This window comes from Tachysurus vachellii, chromosome 1 (assembly GCF_030014155.1).
Source record: "Tachysurus vachellii isolate PV-2020 chromosome 1, HZAU_Pvac_v1, whole genome shotgun sequence".
Classification (NCBI taxonomy): domain Eukaryota; kingdom Metazoa; phylum Chordata; class Actinopteri; order Siluriformes; family Bagridae; genus Tachysurus; species Tachysurus vachellii.
Genome location: NC_083460.1, coordinates 8,473,775 through 8,493,769, shown reverse-complemented (window position 1 = coordinate 8,493,769; position 19,995 = coordinate 8,473,775). Strand labels below are relative to the sequence as shown.

General features: G+C 39.5%; 1 protein-coding gene across 2 annotated transcripts; it reads right to left on the bottom strand.

Annotated features, from left to right (window-relative positions):
• Positions 1-8,508: 8,508 nt before the first annotated feature.
• cdc34b (cell division cycle 34 homolog (S. cerevisiae) b) lies at positions 8,509-19,237 on the bottom strand. Of its 2 annotated transcripts, XM_060871149.1 has the most exons (6): positions 19,087-19,237; positions 18,382-18,569; positions 12,940-13,026; positions 11,996-12,093; positions 11,590-11,724; positions 8,509-10,267 (listed from the first exon to the last, which is right to left on the bottom strand). In XM_060871149.1, the coding sequence occupies exons 2-6, from the start codon at positions 18,565-18,567 to the stop codon at positions 10,054-10,056; spliced, it is 720 nt and encodes a 239-aa protein (XP_060727132.1). In that variant the 5' UTR covers positions 18,568-18,569; positions 19,087-19,237; the 3' UTR covers positions 8,509-10,053. The 2 variants fall into 2 exon arrangements, with proteins under 2 accessions (XP_060727132.1, XP_060727123.1); XM_060871140.1 differs by having other exon boundaries at positions 18,382-19,139.
• Positions 19,238-19,995: the final 758 nt, after the last annotated feature.

Below are 19,995 nucleotides of genomic sequence, written 5' to 3'. Positions count from 1 at the left end.
ATATGGACAAAACTGCACAATTGTGTTGAGCTATACACTATATGTTAGCTAATAAACAGAACAAAAATATATGCACTGTCATTTTAATATACAGTTCATTAAGATGTTAAAGAGCAAGACAGAAGGTGGTCAAAGCAGGTTTTTATCATATTGGTTCAGATGTAAACTCTGGGAAAAATTCATATCTTATGAGAGTTCCTAACAACCTGGATTTATTAAATACGCATTTCTTTTACAAATGCTCCTGCTAGAACTCTAAAGAGAATACCTTGGTAATACATTATCACTGAACTATAACTGTATCTATCACTATTACTATCACTACTACATATAGTGATATACTATCACTATCACAGTAAGTGCATCCCAAATAACAGCCAAAACCTACGCACTGTTTTACACCATTCATTCATTTTCTACCGCTTATCCGAACTACCTCGGGTCACGGGGAGCCTGTGCCTATCTCAGGCGTCATCGGGCATCAAGGCAGGATACACCCTGGACAGAGTGCCAACCCATCGCAGGGCACACACACACACACTCATTCACTCACGCAATCACACACTACGGACAATTTTCCAGAGATGCCAATCAACCTACCGTGCATGTCTTTGGACCGGGGGAGGAAACCGGAGTACCCGGAGGAAACCCCCGAGGCACGGGGAGAACATGCAAACTCCACACACACAAGGTGGAGGCGGGAATCGAACTCCCAACCCTGGAGGTGTGAGGCGAATGTGCTAACATAACCCACCGTGACCCACTGTTTTACACCATGTAGTATAAATAGTGTGATTCCTGTGTTCACACTAAAAAGTAGATGAGTATTTCACGTATATGGATGATACACTTGTTAAACTGAAAAAATGGTAGTGTGAAATCTCGAAGGCTCGCAGTTTTGCTTACGCAGTACGCTGACACAATGAGAAAAAAAAATTCTTTTAAATTAGTACACTTTTTTTAACATTTCAAAAATTCATTGTACTCTGCTAAAGCTAGTAATGTGAAATTCTGTGCGTTTGCCGTCACTTGATGTTGGCCGGGGTAACAGCTTATACTTCTGGTTAGAAAAAAAAAAAAAAACAGTTAACAAGTTCCATTTGAGACAATATTTGTAACGAAGGTAGAGTAGGATCCATGTGCAGTAACCAGAAGTGAATTTATTGAGAAACTCAGCTAATAAACCTATATCAGGAGCAAGAGCCATAAACAATGCGCAGGCAAAACATTCGTCAACGATAATATCTAAAACTCTCTGCTAAGTGTTGGGTCCAAAATGTCATGTGTGTTGACCCAAGAGCATTCCTCAGGTCCGTATCTTTCCCAATCCACCAGATATTGTATACAGCACTTGATTTAGTCTATTGGCTTGCCCACTGGATTGGTGATGGTAGCTAGACATTAGGCTGACGTTTATCCTGATTTTTTTGCAGAATGCTCCCCATACTTGTGATGTTATCTGGACCCCCCCGTCAGAGACGATGTCCTCTGGAACTCCATAGCATCAATCAAGTGTTTAAAGAGGGTTGTAGCTGTCTCTATTGTGGTGCTTTTTAACAGGATTAGCCTACAAGCTTCAGATCATCAATCTTCGGCCACCAGAATGGTGGTGAAGCCATGGGTATAGGGCAGATCAGCGACAAAGCCCTCCCAGATGTAAGTCCATGGAAGGGGGAAGGGGTGTGCACTTGTACTCAGATGAAGCAGGCCTCGTAAGCTCAGATGTCCTGGGCCAGTGTGGGTAACCAAAAGTCATTAAGCAGGAGTGTGGTACGTTGGACGTCTGGGTGTCCTGTGCTAATGGACGTGCGAACCCCATTCCATAACCTGGATTCGCAGAGAGGCCTGGAGGAATTTCCGCATGGGTGGGCATTCCAGTGGTGGTGCCTCATTCTGTTGGTTACTCGGAGGATTTCCTCCATAATGTCCCATCGTATGGGTGCCACAATGTTGGTCAAAGGAAGAATGGGTTCGGGCTTGGTTCAGAGTTCATTGGGTCATGATGATGGGAGCTTTGCTGTTCTTGGTCCCTGGTTGGTAGGAAACAGAGTAGTTGAATCTTGTAAAGTATAAGGCCCAATGTGCCTGCCTGGGGCTAAGTCATTTGGCATTCTTTATATATTTCAGGTTCTTGTGGCCCATCAGAACTTGAGCCAGTGTCTCTACTAGCTGAGCACCTCCTTGATGGAGAGGAGTTCCCGATTCTCCAAGACGTAGTTTGCTTCTGCTGGGTTTTCAGGAGAAGAATGCACATGGGAAAAGTCTCCCTGGGGTTCCATGTCTTTGTGATAAAACAGCTCCTATCCGGTAACATATTCTTCCATTGCCTTGGCTTCTGGTGCTGAGAGGGGGTAAATCCGTCTCTTGGGCAGAGTGGTGTTTGGAAGGAGATCAATGGTGCAGTCCCACTGATGATGAGGTGATAGTTTGGATGCAAGGTCTTTTCTGAAAACCTCTCTGAGATCCAGATATTCCTTGGGATTCCGAATTTAAATTAGGTTGTCCAGCAGTGTTGTATGTTATACGGCAGTGATGAGCATGGTTTAAATTTCCTTGATCTGGAAGTAGAATCTGAAAATGGCTAAAATTTGGGAGAGGGTTCCCTCTGGTGGCTGCGGGTTTGTGTTCACGTTACAATATTACTAATATTACTAAAATTCATACATTATACAGCAGAGTAGCATACTGTATGTGCATAATGTATATTATGTCATTTGGGATACAGCTGACACAACTGTTTGGCTTTGCATTTGAATCGATGCTAATGCTTGAATAAAGACTATATTCATTTATCATGTAAATATTAAAAATGCAGTTGTTTTAGGGGTAAAAGCCTCCCTGCATGGACATATAGCCTACTACATATTGTCTGAAAGCCATGATTTCTTATTCTGTGTAGTGTGCTTCTCCAGGGAAAAGAGAGTCAACTGGGATTACCTGCTCTGTTACCATAGTAGTGTTGCTATGGTAACAGAGCAACCTAGACTGGCCTTTGGACCTCCTAAATGCGGGGATGTCGACAGAACAAGTTTGTTATTGTCAGCACTTCTTGTCCTGAAGTCCAAGATAACAATGCTGCTTGTTTTACCCCCCACTCCCCCTTTTTTAAATAAATCACTTTAGATTCCTTTTTTTTTTTGCTGTGATGTCATTTTTGCTAACACAGCATAAGAGTCCTTGAAAGGACACAAGTACATGTTTCAGGCTCCACAATTAATGATGTCAAAGCAGTATTTTTAACCGAATGAGATGACCCAGTCCATGAAGGCCTATGAATCATGCATATTTTAAAGGCTTGGAACAGGAACCATGAATTGAATGCATCAGTTAAACATCAAATATAAACATAATCAGACTTGAAAATATTTCAATTATTTAATCTTATTGATGATTTAAGGATTATGATCCATCTCAGCTTAGCAGTATTAGGGCTAGTTATTACAATAAACTATAACTATTCATTCATTCATCTTCTACCGCTTATCCGAGCTACCTTGGGTCACGGGGAGCCTGTGCCTATCTCAGGCGTCATTGGGCATCAAGGCAGGATACACCCTGGACGGAGTGCCAACCCATCACAGGGCACATGCACACACTCTCATTCACTCATGCAATCACACACTAGGGACAATTTTCCAGAGATGCCAATCAACCTACCATGCATGTCTTTGGACCGGGGGAGGAAACCGGAGTACCCGGAGGAAACCCCCGGGGCACGGGGAGAACATGCAAACTCCACACACACAAGGTGGAGGCGGGAATCGAACCCCGACCCTTTAGGTGTGAGGCGAACGTGCTAACCGGTAAGCCACCGTGCCCCCTAAACTACAACTATAACTAAACTAAATAATTCTTGCTCCAATAAACAGTTCTGAACTGTATAATACAGTTACCAGGCAAACTATTAAAAAACTTTCATCGCTATGATGCTTATTTGCTCTTAAACATCTTCACTATGTTTAAACATGTTCCCCTGACCAAATTTATGAATGGCTGTGTATTACATTGTACAAAGGATGAAATGATGAAGGAAAATTAAAATGTAAGTTGTTGGGTTTTTTTTGCACTTTACTGTTTTAACATTCATGATGGACCAGTTCATATTGGCCGTCTTTACCTTTAAATCTGTAAATATGCTTTACTTGAACGTCTTACGTACATTTTAACCCTGTAAGGTAAAGGTTCTCTCTGTTTTGACTCAAACACAGATCAGATTCTCGCCACCCAATATTCAATATTCAGCTGGGTGAAATTTTCTGAATGATTTTTCCTACACTGTGTTGCAGGGAGCCTGGGGCCTGTCCCAGGGGACTCTGGGCACAAGGCAGGGTAATCCCTAGAAAGGTAGCCAGTCTGTAGCAGAGCAGATTCACACACATTCCACACAATTTAGAATAAAATTTTAATACATTTCTGAGAGTCAAATAAAATTTGAAATGAAATTGGGACATAGAAACATTTATCACTACCACATATACACTACAGCACAGTGGAATTCGTTACTTCACAACTGAGGAGGTTGGTGTCGGAGCACAGGGGCAGCTATGATACAGAACCCCTGGAGCAGTGAGGGTTAAGGTCCTTGCTCAATTACCCAAAATATGGCAGCTTGGCAGTGCTGGGGCTTGACATACCAATCATCAACCCAGAGCCTTAACCACTTGAGCCACCACTGCCCCCATACATATATGGTAGTTTGGAGTGGAGAAGATATCAGAATACTGAGGATATTCCCAAGCAAACTCTACAAATACAGGGTGAAAAATGAATTTGAACACACATCCCTGGAGGTGGGAGTCACTAACCACTAAGCCACCCTGCCTCCTGCTGGCTAAAGTAAGATATCCAAATATAGCAGTATACTAATATCTCTGGGCATGAGAATGTACAGACCATCTTCATACATCTTAAAAACACAAATGGCACAAGAGATATATAGGCTATAATTTATGCATTATAAGTGCACGTACAGTACTTACTAAGGTACTTGTACTTCTTACTGCAGGATATATATATATATATATATATATAGCAGCCATAAGTTTGGATAGCTGACCATCACCAATAACCTCTACTCTTCTGAAAAGGCATTCCACTAGATTTTGGTGTGTGTCATGTGAGGGGGGTGCAGTCGAATTTTATCTTCATCCCAAACGTGTTCAGTGGACTTCAAATTATGGCTCTGTGCAGGTCAATTGACTTTCCAACTACAACTTTGACAAAACATGTCTCCATGGGTCTCATTTTGTGTCATGCTGGATCAAGTTAGTTTTCTTTAGTTCCAATGAAGGGAAACTGTGATGCTACAGCAACAAAACATCCTATGCTTTATAATTGTGTGCTACCAACAGTTTGGGGAAGAACCACCTATGGGTGTGTCAAGGTGTCCAAAAACCTTTACCCATAAAACCAAACTCTAGATAGTGTGCATGTGCTCCAAAATGTGTACGAGTAAGAAGAATGGTTAGACATGGCAGTATGAATGCAATATTACATCATAAATAACACCGTGACATTGTTGGAAGGTCTTGAAATGCACAGACACACAGAAGTTCACTAAGTGATTACTCATGGCCTACCTATGTGTCTTATGGTGAGTTGCTTCTCAAGCAGGATTCCTTTATACTTTTCCTTTATTACTTTTTAGAGAATTCCAGTTCTATAATGTGAATTCCCTCCGTCCAGGGTGTATCCTGCCTCGATGCCCGATGACGCCTGAGACGACTGAGAAGGCACAGGCTCCACGTGACCCGAGGTAGTTCGGATAAGCGGTAGAAAATGAATGAATGAATGAATGAATGAATGAATGAATAATGTGAATTCCTAACACATCTGTAACTTGCATGAATTGAGTGAAAATGAGTCGTTTCTACATCAAACAGGCCAAAAGCTTGATAGGACTAATACAATAGATTGTTTAATGTATGTACAGAGAGGGAAATAATTATCTGATCCTCTGCTGATTTTATAAGTTTACCCCCGTACAAAAAATATTTATGGTAGGTCTATTTTAGCGGAGAGACAAACAAAAAAAATCAAAAGTAAAGTAAAAGTAAAGGTTATAAATTAATTTGTATTTGATTTAGTGAAATAAGTATTTGATACTCAAGCAAAACGTGACTTAGTACTTGGTGGCAAAGCCCTAATTGGCAAGCACAGAGATCAGATGTTTTTTGTAGTTGATCACCAGGTTTACGCACATCTCACGAGGAATTTTGGTCCATTTTTGCTCCTTCCGAAGACTGGCTAGGCCACTCCATGATTTTATTTGTTTCTTCTTTAACCACTTCTTTTTTGCCTTGGCAGTATTTTTGGGTCATTGCCGTGCTGAAAGACCCATCGATGACCCATCCTGTTTTCTGGCTTAGGCCAAAAGGTTCTCACCCATGATTCTACGATACATGTCCCCGTTCACCAGCCCCCTCAATGTGGTGAAGTCTTCCTGTACCCTTAGCAGAGAAACAACCCTAGAATGTAGAATGTTTCCACCTCCATGTTTGATAGTGGGGATGGTGCTCTTGGGGTCATATTCGGCATTTCTCTGCGAACACGAGACGAGTTGACACGGAAGAGCTCAATTTTGATCTCATCTGACCACATCACATTCTCCCAAGCCTTCCCTGAACTTCACACAGGCCTGTACATGTGCATTCTTGAGCAGGGGGACCATGCAGGCACTGTAGGATCTCAATCCATTATGGAGAAGTGTGTTATCAATGGTTTTAAGAGTCTGAGGGGGCAGTCGTGGTCTAATGGTTAGACAGTGTGACTCGTAACCCGAAGGTTGTGGGTTCGAGTCTCGGGCCGGCCATGACTGAGGTGCCCTTGAGCAAGTCACCGATTCCCCCCCTAACTGCTCCCCGGGCGCCGCAGCATAAAATGGCTGCCCACTGCTCCGGGTGTGTGTTCACGGTGTGTGTGTTCACTGCTGTGTGTGTACTTTAGACGGGTTAAATGCAGAGAACGAATTCTGAGTATGGGTCACCGTACTTAGCCGTATGTCACTTCACTTCAAGAAGGTACAGGAGTTTAAGTACTTGAGGTCAACAGTCCAGAGTAATGGAAAGAGAGGGAAAGACGTAAAGAAGCGAGTGCAGGCAGGTTGGAATGGGTGGAGAAAGGTGTCAGGAGTTCTGTGTGATAGGAAAATATCAGTGAGAATCAAGGGGAAGGTGTACAGGACAGTGGTGAGACCGGCCGTGCTGTATGGTTTAGAGACAGTGTCACTGAAGAAGAGACAGGAGTCAGAGCTAGAGGTAGCCGAGCTGAAGATGTTGAGGTTCTTTTGGGGAGTGACAAGATTGGACAGGATTAGGAACGAGTACATCAGAGGGACAGCTCATGTTGGATGTTTGGGGGACAAAGTTAGGCAGGCCAGATTAAGATGGTTTGGACATGTTCAGAGGAGGGAGAGTGAGTATATTGGTAGGAGAATGTTGGACATGGAGCTGCCAGGCAGGAGGCAAAGAGGGAGGCCAAAGAGGAGGTATATGGATGTAATTAACGGATATGAAGCTAGTGGGTGCAAGTGTTGAGGATGCAGAAGATAGGGATAGGTGGAGAGAGATGATTCGCTGTGGCGACCCCTGAAGGGAAAAGCCGAAAGAAGTGTTATCAATGGTTTTCTCTGGTTTTCCTAGCTCCCTTGAGATCATTAACAAGCTCCTCCCATGTAATTTTGGGATGATCCCTCACCTTTCTCAGAATCATCCTTACTCCACAAGTTGAGATCTTACATGGAGCTCCAGAGCGAGGGCGATTGACCCTTATCTTGTATTTCTTCCATTTTCGAATCATCATGCCAACAGTTTCTCACCAAGCTTCTTACAGATGGGCTTGTAGCCCATTCCAGCCTTGTGCAGGTCTACAGACTTGTCGCTGACATCCATTGACAGCTATTTGGTCTCTCATGGTGGAGGTTTGAATGGAAGAGATTGATTTTGTGACCGGTGTCTTTTATACACATAAGGAATTGAGATTAGGAGTACTTCCCTAAAGGGACAGGACTAATTTGTGTGCCTCATGGTCTTTGGACCGCAGAATTCTTGCTGGTTGTTAGGGGATCAAAAACTTATTTCACTCGCTCAAATACAAATTAATTTCTAACCTTTATTTCTTCATTGAGATTTTCTCTCTCTGTTAAACCTACCTTTCTTTCTTTATTTATTTATTTAAAAGAGGACAATGTACATTAATCAACATTACAATAATGTAAATGTACCCGAGTTAGCTCAAAAGTGCTAATTTTCATCAGCAGTCCTCCAGCCAGATGTAAAAAGGGCCTTAAAAATAATCCCAATTCTAAAATAAATAAAAAAAAAAAACATAAAACCATAAAATTTCTAGATCGTTCATTTCTTTGTAAGTTCAAAATCAGCAGGGGATTAAATAAATAAATAAATAAATAAATATTTCCCCCACTGTATATCATATATGTATTTTTAAAACACAAGGCACATCCTCCATGCTAGAAATGACAAGCGCGACTGCAAAAGACTAAATACTCCGTTGTTCTAATAAAGATTTTTATTTTTCAGTTTTAAATAGGCCAACAAACCATAAAAATACATACAGGTCAGTAAAATGATCAGCCACATACTCACATGTGCACATCAGCATCAAGGTTTAAGATTGTAAACCGCCTTCAAAAACAGAATTGACAGACTGGTTAAACTGCATGTTCACAAGAAGGTTGGTGGTGCTGTGGGATTCTTTTTCCTGTTTGCATTATCCTGAGAGTCAATTAAAATGAGCTCATGTTGAATTAATTTAATTGGTCAATGCTGATGTAGTTAAAAAGCCCTCTCCACCTTGCAAATGCTCAAAGGCATGAAATTAAATTAATGCTGACAGGAATATCATTTTACTGAAAAAAGATTTCAAAATCAAAACACATGACCATTCAGAAGTCCAGGAAGAAGAAGGAGGAGAGAAAAAAAAACAACAAACAACATATCACCCCATAGCCCCAAATTAAGGAATTTACACTGCTGTCTTGGAAAAAAAATACATTCTCTATTAATAAAAACCTAGTTACAGATTAAATGTCATTTGTGAGGGAGCGATACAATATTGGCATCACAAAAACATTTCAGCTCAACAAGAGGGAAGAAGACAAAAAAAAAACCCTACCATTTTAACAGCATGATTCACATCCTTGTTGATCGAATGCATACTATCACAAGACATAAGGGAATATGTGATTATGATTTGAGGTTAAAGCACCACCATCTTAAAAATAATGCACAAAATCTCTCAGTGGTAGTAGGGGTTTAGTCCCCTGCAGGGCACACATCAAGTGTTTCTCCCTCAAAGCAAAAGATTACTCATTCCCTTAACACTGATCAATATCTCTACAAGCATTCAAACCAGATGTAGATCAACCCACAGCAACACACAGTTGTGTTTTTCCTGTTCGAGCACATTAGAGCATAATATCAGATGCGTTAGATCAGGAAAACAGTCATCTAACACAACTGTCGAGATAAAAGACAATTCTGTTATATTCAGCTCCCACGTCTTGCCTCTAGAGCACGTAAGTATGCAAAATGCATTTTATTGCTGAACTGGTTGGACTTGTAGATGATTCTTAATTAGAGATCTTTCAGGAAAAAAAAACAACTAATGGTGGATGAAGGGAACAGCACTGTGCAATTAAAAAAATACGCCACAATGCCAACATGCACAATACAGCGCAAAAAAAATAAAAAATAAGGGATAAGAAACAAAAAAATATCCTTTTCACCCACTCAAAGTTGTTCTTTTATTTAGCTGTTTGACAAAGCGGAAATGTTTGGATTTCTATAGCGCAAAAAAATGGTAAAAAGAAGGGGTTAAGATACATGAAAAAACGTAACAAAAGGAAAAGTCAATTCAACAAAGACCAGCGAGAAAACAAAATGCTTACATTTTCCAACTAGAAAAAAAAAGAACCTAAAATATATTTTATAGGATTTTCAAAAGAAAAGTGAATACAAGGTGCATGCGACAGCTTTTCAACGTTTCAGGGTACAGATGACGGTGATGATGAGGATAATGATGGGGATAGCGGGGTCACGATTCCTCGTTTCCTGAGTCATCTTCATCATAGCAACAGTCCTCATCGTTATTGTCCTCCAAGTCCTCGTCATCATAGTAATCGTCATAAAACAAGTCAGAGCCCTCGTCTGTGGCGGGGGCACGTGTGCGCACACAGTACTCAGCCAGCGTGGTGGGAACTTTAACACCATCTCGCTCTGCCTCTGCTTTAGTGGCCAAAACCTGCTTTCTGTAACACACACACACACACACACACATACATAAAAAAAACTCTCGCATGTCTTTCCAATATATTCTTCTTCCACCTCCAATTTCAGGACCTTCTTGAATCCAACATGTTCTTCCACGTATAAGGAAAACATTCTGCCAATGAGCTGTGCTTTTGTCTCAATTAATCCACTGTAGCAAATATCACACCACATTATTTAAAGCCACTTTGTATGAGTATTTTTTACATATCAAACTTGCTTAAATGACCGAGAAGCCTATTGATGTTTAGTTTGCTCCTGTTGTGTGTAAACAGACACAGTTGACAGATTTGTGTCTTTTTATCCTCTACACCATTTCATGTAGCACGCCATTGTACAGTAACTTGGTGTTGCTTTTTTGTGCCATTATGGTTAAAAAAATAAAGCCAGAAATAGGGGGATATTGGACAAGGTTTGTTCCCAAATGACACACTTTACTGGGTATATACACTGCAGTCTTATTATAGCCATAGTACCACTTTCACCAAAAAACAACAATGCAGTACTGCAACTTGGACCAACATGATAAACTGTCTGAGCTTTTCAGTAAGCTACTGAATCTTACCACAAGAGGGCAGCCTCATTCAAAACCACTGTAGCAGACTTATGACTGAAATTTAAATGCCTTGAAAAGCTGACTTTGCGTTTTCGTAGGAAATCATTTTAGATCCCCTGTTTACACTACATAAATGAACATATTCAGATGTTTTATAGAACAGCAAACGTTTCAGATGTTTTAAAGCAAGCAGCAGATTAGTCATCCTTCACAATATTCCCAACCAGTGGGCGAGTGTGTGTGTGTGCTATATGCCAAGAGCTCACTACAATCCTGCATGCCTGACCCCTACTGAGGCTCTGTAATGCTGTGGGAGGTGTTTTGCTGGCATGGTTCACGTATGAGGGCCACTGCATATCAGTACAAAGTTCATCTGACTGATCAGCTTTATCCTATGCTGAGTCTTTAGAAACTGATAGAGGACTGGTCACATCCAGAATAAAGTTTGAGACCTCTCTGAATGGTTTGATGAGAATAAAAAAAACATAAATCACATTCTATGGCCTTCTCGGGTACTGGCTCGCATACTAACTAAACATCTTTGGGAGATTTTGGGCCAGCATCATCATTATCATCATCCAAACACCATTTCAGGGATTCTCTTGTAGCAATGTTCACACCACCTATGTACACGATGTATAAAGCCTATGCCGTAGTTACGGATGATGCCTTTTCCTTTCATTTGTTCTGGTCATAAGGTGTCACTGGCAAAGTGACTTGGTGAAAATGCAGAGAGGAGCATCTTACCGAATAATCTCTGCGTACTCTCTGTCCTTTGCTTTGCTGTCTCTCCACTTGCGGTACATCACAGAGGCGTCCACGTTAGCGGGAGAAAAAGTGTTGGGCTCGTTCAACAGGGATATGACGCTCAGCAGGATGGTTCTGAAACACACAAATACCACAGCGAGGTTACCAAAAGGCTTTACAGAATGTTAAAATAGATCTACCCTTTATGGGCTCTTAGGATCACACAATCCTACAGGCCACTTGACACACAACAGAATTGAAGGGTTTCTACAAAATCAGAGAAACTGAAATCTCTGCATAGACAAATAAACTATTAGATTAAAAAAGTAGCATCACAAAATAAATGCTATCATATGACATACATAAACAGAGTACAGCATGATGAGGTGTGTGTGTGTGTATTCACCTGACGTTCTGCGTTGGATTCCACCTCTCTGAGGGCAGCTCTCCGCTCTGTGGGTCATCTACAGGAGGGTGGAGGATAGAGATACACACGTCCCCGTTCTGAAAGACACACACCATTCATTTCCAAGGTTAAAACTTCTATCTTTATATCTGTATGTAACAAAACACGTCTGCTTCTACTGCTAGGTTTGCAAATTCCTCATACTCATTGGATATCAAACACTGTATTGCTGACTGAAGCTAAACAGTACAATAAATGTTTGGCTACGCAGCATTTCACACTAGCGCTCTAGGTGAATCAGTGTGCTACCTTTCTGAAAGAAAAAAAACATGAAAAATACTGACAAGAGAAGCGCCACTCATAATACCTGTTGAAGAATAATTAGATTAGTCGACATCGATAATGAAACAAATCATCATTGGTGCTGTGTTCAGTACTGGCCGTAAACACTCCTTCCTTGTTTTACTGTTATAGCTTGAAACTTTCTCCTCTTCTGCGTTGCTGCAAGGCTGGTTTGCTTTAGAATTGCCAGGAGGATTGTAGAAGGTTTTGAAAGGCTTTGATTGTGTTTGTGTGCCTTGGGCTCTCTCTGTTCAGAACTTTGTTTTGGTTAAGCCCATTCTTGGGAGTGAAGGATGGCTTCAGCAGAAATGCACAAACATGTTTTGTTTTTTTCTCCCTCTGGAAGGCACAGCCACATACTTCAGAGCCTAGAAATGCTACCAAGTAAGCTGCTCTACTGAGATGTACTGATAAACCCTTACCTCAACCGAAAAATCATTTTGTTTTTTTAAACACAGCGTATCTATACAGAAAGTGTATTCTCTGAGCTGGCCATTAACAAGCCGAGAAAAGGCTGAGAATGTTTTAATAGCCTTGTAAGTTTTCCCAACACTGACCACATGACTGAGAAAAAAAAACAAAAAACAAAGGCGTACGCTTACCTCATAAATGTTAGGGTGCCACATTTTCGTGAGGAATCTGAAGGCTGGGGGGGAGTAGGGGTAGTCGATGGGGAACTTGATACGTGCCTAGGGTAGGAAGAGAAAAAATAAATCAATAGAGATCAGCAAACATACTGTGAATTATATACACATGTAATGCGGGTGAACAGGCTCCAATTCCCTATGAAGCCTCGCATGCAAATAAGTCTGAATTTATGCTTCACACTTACAAACATCTAGGCATGATTATACTATAAAGTGCAGGACAATTCTGTAGTCAGTCACTTGGCCTCCCAAAAGACACTAAGCAGGACCATAAGGAGACTCTGGGACGGCTGCTTGATAATTGGATTGGAGATGAATTACGACTCAAGGATACGGTACAGGTTTGCCAACGGGAAGCGCAACAAACCAAAACATGAATGAATCAAATTTCAGGAATTGCACGTTTAATCTACTAAAAAAAACTGGGATACTGATTACACCTGAAATGTGCACTCTGCTGAACTCAGTCCTGCTCCTTTACAAAAAACAAAGCTAAGATCAGGTTCCTGACACTGAAACACAACACGCATGTCGCTCCACGCCAGGGACATACGAGCAGTCAGGGATCAGAGAAGTGTGTGTAAAATATTGAAAATGTCTTCGTGGAAGCAAAGGTGAGTGTTACATAAAACATCCAGCTGGAATTCAAATTTGAACGAGATTGAGGTGCACTGTGGAATTTACTGATCAGCCCGATTAGCGCTCTAATGAGTCACATTAGCTCTGTGATCAGTGTCTGGTAAACATTAAGTAGTCACCCGTTATTCTTTGCGCTGCATATTATGTGCCTGCAGGACTGACATTAACCTACTTTAAAAAGCAATCAGTGATTTCAATTCCCTGGGCCTTACAAATTGTGCATGCTATATTTTCCAAATGATCTTAAGGATCTGAAATGTAATTTATTTCAAGACAAAAGAGCAAAAAAAAAAAAAAAAAAAAAAAGAGACAATGCAATTGTTACTATCGTTTAACCAAGCATTCAGCATGTGTAGAAACTTCAGGTTGCAGGGAAACGATTACAGCTGGCTTGATCGTGAAGCCGCTGAGAGAAAACCACAAGTGCACAAAGCTGTCAAAGCTCTGAAGGATCTAAAAATATAAGAAAATCTTTGCCTCCCCCAAACACCCCTCCCCCCACCCATACACTCAGGTTTATATCCTTTTAATATTCAGATAGTAAAGATACACAAAACCTTCCTATATGCACAGGAGTTAAACAAGTGTTTTTCATATACACCTAGGGAATTTGGTGATAGAGAAATACTGGTGATAGAGTATTGTTTTCCATTTCCAATATGTTTAATAATTACAGTATTTTGTGGAATTTAACATTTCTATACTCGTGGCTTAGTAAAGGTTATGGCCGACAATATAGATCACAGAATATCTGATCACCACCACATCAGAGTATTCAACAAAATATGATCTGCATGAAAGGAAAACATTTTGACTAATATTTGGTCATTCTTTCAGTTATCACATCATGATTACATTCCTTCAGTGACTCTCTTTAAAAAAAATGGTATAAAACGCTAATAAATAATAATAATAATAATAAATGAATATTATTGTTATTAATGAGTATTATAATTATTATTATTGGTATTATTATTATTGGTATTATTAACCTTACCAATAATAATAACAGACAATGACAATTATTATTATTATTTTTATTATTAATAATAATAATAATAATAATAATAATAATAATAATAATAATAATAACAACAACAGTCTCTTACTGGCCTTCAGTGCAAAAAAACACCGAGCACAGACTACGCATTTATTCTCCTATCAATACAAATACATTTACATAATAGTTTTTGTTTCTGTAAGATTTCACCATGTTGATTACTGACTGAACAGTCACAGCACTTTGGGTGTCACAGCACTTTGGGTGTAAGAGCAGAAGAATGTGATCTTTTGAAAATTAGGAACATGGAAAAGAGGAATAGGTTAGTGGAAGCACTGACAAACACGAATAATTTATAGTGTATTCAAGGCTTCTCATTGCACCTTGCATTTAAAAACCTCGACAGAAGTTCAAGACAGTATCCAGTTGAAGTTAAATAATGTGTTTTATGATTCATTGAGATACAAGGTGCAAGGCCTAAGCTAGCAACTTGATGTGTCCATCCCTACTGCGTAACGTACCGTTGCCCACAAAGGGTTTATAATTAGGAAGACTTATTTTCCCCCAATAAGAGTTAACTAGATTTACTAAGGCCTAGTTAGTGCTACAGTACTTAAGTAATTTCCTTCACTGTGACACTGTTGCTTAATTCTTTTCAGCTTTTCAGCTTATTTCTTTACAGACAAATGACAAATCGTCCAAACAGGGAGCCCCATTACCAGGGGGTCAGGGTAGTTGTGTTTTATTTCATCTGAGAGAAACACACCTGGAATGAAACATTTGTTCACAAGTCAACAAAAAACTATGTTTGGCTTAACTGCGATAAAAAAAAATAATAAAAAAAAATAAAAAATTTTTTTTTAGCAAAACAATGCTGATCAGTTCATTTGCAATCTTCATAATTTAATTTGTAAAATCTGTCAAGATCGTTTAGACAACAATTGTAATTTTCATAAAAACCCAGTTTGTTTGTACCCCATGAGAGCACCAGAGTGGGTTATGAGAGCACCAGAGTGGGCACCAGAGTGGGTTACTTATGTGAACCAAATAACTAGACAAAGTTACACATGTATATTCACATATATAGACAACGCCAAGCAAAGTTTAAATTGTTTATTTCAATTGCATACAAGATTTTTTTTTAAATGTAAAACTTCAACCAAAAAACTTGTAAAACCAAATATACATAAATTAAGGGTATAAAAAGCCTGGCCATTCAAATAGGACAAAAATAAATAGCACCCTATAAAGAGAAGAAAAGTGGGAGGCTGCAATGGTGAGGATCACAAACTACATAAACCTCCACCTGCATCATAAGAGTGTTGAGTTCATGTTTTGTTTTTTTGACTAAATATTGTTTGTGGAGTTGTAAGCTGTGAAGATCATCTGTTCTGCATAAAGGACTGGAGGTACAGTGCAAAACAGAAAACTGCTACTTTACTGTGTGCTCCCAGGAATTATACTATATTTGCTTTTAGTTTTGCTATGGATACCAGCCATGTGGGTACATCATGTACTAACATATTGCTCTCACCCTTCAACACAAATAGACAGATAGCAGATGTGGATTGAGAGCTCTCCCAAGGTGAGAAATTTGATTTCCTCTGGGACTCTGACAGTTTCTCATTGCTGTATTTGCAACCAGTCTCACGGTAAATGATTTAAAAGAGATAATATTCAAATGTTTAAAGTACACTATATGCACTTTAATTATGTGGCCATGTCATCACATCTACATTTGCTTTTGGAGCAGATTTAGACATCTCTTTAAAGTTGTAATAAACTTGAAACTTCTTCGAAATCATTGTGTGGCTGTTTTTTTATTTTTTTTTATTTGCCAATTCTTCCATAAGAGCGTTAGTGTCTTATTGTAAGGTCAGGCACTATTGTAGGTTGAGGAGGTGTGTGAGGCAATCAGTGCTCCAATTCATCCCAAAAATGTTTAGTGAGGTTCAGGTTGGATCTCTGTGCAGGACACTCAAGTTTCCATATCGTTATGGCACTTGTTTTGTGAACAGGGAGCATTGTCCTGCTAGAACATGTTTAGGCCCCTTAGCTCCAGAGAAAAGGTTTAATTCTATAGCATGCAAGGACAGTTGTATGCCTTTAACTTGATCATATTGGTGTGATGTTCAAGTGTCCACAAACTTTCATCCATATAGCTTAGCTGAGCTTTGTGGACAAATGCTGACTAAGCCGTTTCCTTCCACACAAGTGGTCAATATGGAAGCATGCAGTGAATAGTCCAACAGTGGGGGGAGGAATAGGTTGCGTGAGAGCCCCAGAATCGAGGCTTAAATCATGTAGCGTGCAGTAGGATTTAGTACTCATTTTGTTGTTTTCAGCTCTCTGAGTTTTGCCATGTTTGGAGTTTTATGGGCATCATTAAATGTAATTCAGCTGTGTTGTAAACAAGCAATTTACAGCTACTCCACAACACACAATTATACTGAAATATTGAGAAAAATGAGGGCCACTCAAGTTAACGCTAAAATTCTTTGATAATGCAGAACTCTCTCAAACTGGTTACACATGGATTTTCCTGTCAATTTGGTCCCTTCGTTGTCTTAAGTGTAGTGGCTTGTAGTGTAGTGAACAGTTGTGAAGCAGAACTACTGGTTTTGGCATTGCACACCAGGAGCCCTGCAGGTTCACACTCACTCACACACACGCACACATAGGGAGCAGCTCTCACACAGCTCTGGCAGTGCTCAAGTCTGAACACAGCCTCTAAAGGCAATGACGCCAGAGTATCGGCCAAACCCACAGCGCTTCACCAGTGTAAACAAAGACAATAGATGAATGTGTGTCAGTGTGAACCAGTTTAAAGATTCCTTCAGAACACTTTGCTCACCTCTTTCAAAATGAACCTGGCACATCTAACCGTATTTACATGTCCATTAAACAGACAATGAATGCAGTCATCTTTATTGTGTGTAAGATCAGGAACTGAAACTTGGCTCATTTCCTATTTGTGCACAGTTAAGCTTGACTGTTATACTACGTAACACACCACCACCACCAAAAGAAAGAAAGAAAGAAAAAAAAGAAAAGAAAAAAAGAGAAAAATCCCTGAGTTACAAACTTCGTGTTTAATACATAAACTGTAACACACACAATAATTAATGCTGAAATGATTTCATAAGGCAAAGCTTCCTCAAAAACCTCAGACATGGACAATCTGCTCTTTTGTCTAATCATGTTATTAAAAGAAGAAAGAATTGATCCGGCATTTTGTTTAAAGATTTATAGATCTTTATGGCATCACAAAGCCGATTATTTTGTTTTTAATCATTTTAAATATATATCGTTTCTCTCAATCGTTACCAGTACATCTTGAGAATAAAGACGTTGTTCTCACAGAAAATGTTCCGGTCAGAAATTAGTATCATATCTGCTCCTGCTTGATAGTCGCATTGTTGACAAGAGGAACAAAGAAAAAAAAAAGCTATTCTACTAACGTCCTAACTATAATGTATTACTAACTCACAAAAACCACAGAACTTCTTTCTAACCAGACAAATAAACGTCGCGATAGAAAGTTCAGAGCAGATAAGCTGTTGATTGTGAAGAAATGTCAATTCCGGTATATAAACTGTAAGAGCGCTGTAGCTAAATAAGCACAAATCTAGCATTAGCTAACTAGCAATGGGGATAAATATAGAGCTAGGGCATTGCTATATATAGCCGGAGCAACGGTCGGCGACACAAAACATATTACAAGACACGTATAATAGAGAAAAATAAACTAATCTTACCTTAAAGTAACCCCCTTCGTATAGTGTATTAGGAGGTCCAAAAATGGCCACTTCCCAGTTATAGAGGTCTGCTTCGTCCACCAGGGTAATTTTAAAACCTTCCACTGGCTCTTCTTGAAGGCTTTTCATTTCAAGCATTAACGCTTTCTGTGAGCTCGCTACGTGAGAAGTGCTGTTCTGAGCCATTTCTGAAGAAAAAAGTAACGAAATGAACGGATTTGCGACTACGCCTGGGTACTGTCTTCTTCTCTCTGGCTAACTCTAGCTAAGCTAAGCTAAGCTAGCAGGTTGTGCTAGCTGGCTTTGTGTGATAGCTCGCGAGCTCTGCCAGCTACACAAAAACGCCTATTGTTTGGAGTTGCCTGACGAGTCGCTTATTGTGACATACAAGTTAATTCCCGTTTAAAAACGACCCTCCTTCCACAAAAACGAACGATTCGTATATTTTATTTAACCATCTATCATTATAAAAGATTTACCGTGTAAATATCGCCTTCTAAATGTAAACCATACCACTTATTTAACCCAGCCACACAGCTAAACTATCCAATTGGCAACCATTTATATCTCTAAACTCTTTTCTTCTTCTTCTTTTTTTATTTTAAAGTTGTAAACTTTTGCTAGGGAAAAATAACTCTACAAGGTGTTTAAAATGACTTGCTTAAAAAGAAAAAACGGAGTAAACAACTGAGATAGTTGACTGACTGTTTGTCGCAGCTGGTGGAATCTCCAGTATGGCTCTGATGTGTTTTTTTTTTTTTTCTTCTATCAGTTCCACTCGTCAATAAGTTCGCAATGCAGCATGGGTAATGTAGTTCACAAGGCCAACCAACCCCTTTACCGCCACATTTTAGGGGTTAACAAATGTTTTTCCTCCATGGACCGAGCTTCTTGTGATCACAGCACAAATCTACACATTTTTAAGTAATACTATGTCTATGAGCATATGGGCTGTTTAATCAAGAAGCTCAAAAACTATAAAAACGAAATACCAACAATCATGAGTTAAGTATGGGGCAATTCAAATATGGAGTCGTTGGCCATTTATGAACACCATTCCTGCGCACTTATTACGCAAAGACATTTTTTCTCCGCATCATATGCGCAGTGAGTGTAAGCTAAGCGACACGAATAAGCGTTTGGAACTGAAATAAAGTACTTCAGAGGACTTTCAAACTGAGAACGTTTAATATTAAAGAAAACGTATTTATTTCTTTATAAATTAATAAATGTATATCGCAGTTCCACTATCTGTATTTGGTTAGTGCTCCAAATATTTCGCAATATTTTATCAAAAACAAAACAACACCACTCAAGTTTATAATTCTATAAACTCGATTTTTAATTATTCTTTATAATTCTATAAACTCGAGTAATTCTATAAACTAATATAAGATGCTATGCAAAACTTTGTCAAATAATTCTTTAGAAACAAAAAACAAGTATTTTTTACCTTAATCATCTGAACCGTCTGACTTTCGTCGGCCAAAGTTTAAGCAGATGCCAAACTATCAATTATGAGGTTGCTATATGTTTAATCTGTGTTCATACATTCTGTTGGGTTAGAGTTAAAGTAGAATAGAATTAAAATTAGAACAGAACATAGAATTTAAC

Bases quoted from the DNA above. Each gene is read 5' to 3' on its own strand.
- cdc34b (XM_060871149.1), bottom strand. From the start codon at position 18,567: ATGGCTCAGAACAGCACTTCTCACGTAGCGAGCTCACAGAAAGCGTTA. The intron at 13,027-18,381 runs GTAAGATTAGTT...TTCCTACCCTAG, and splicing joins ACGAAGGGGGTTACTTTAAG to GCACGTATCAAGTTCCCCAT. The intron at 10,268-11,589 runs GTAAGATGCTCC...TGTGTGTTACAG, and splicing joins GAGTACGCAGAGATTATTCG to AAAGCAGGTTTTGGCCACTA.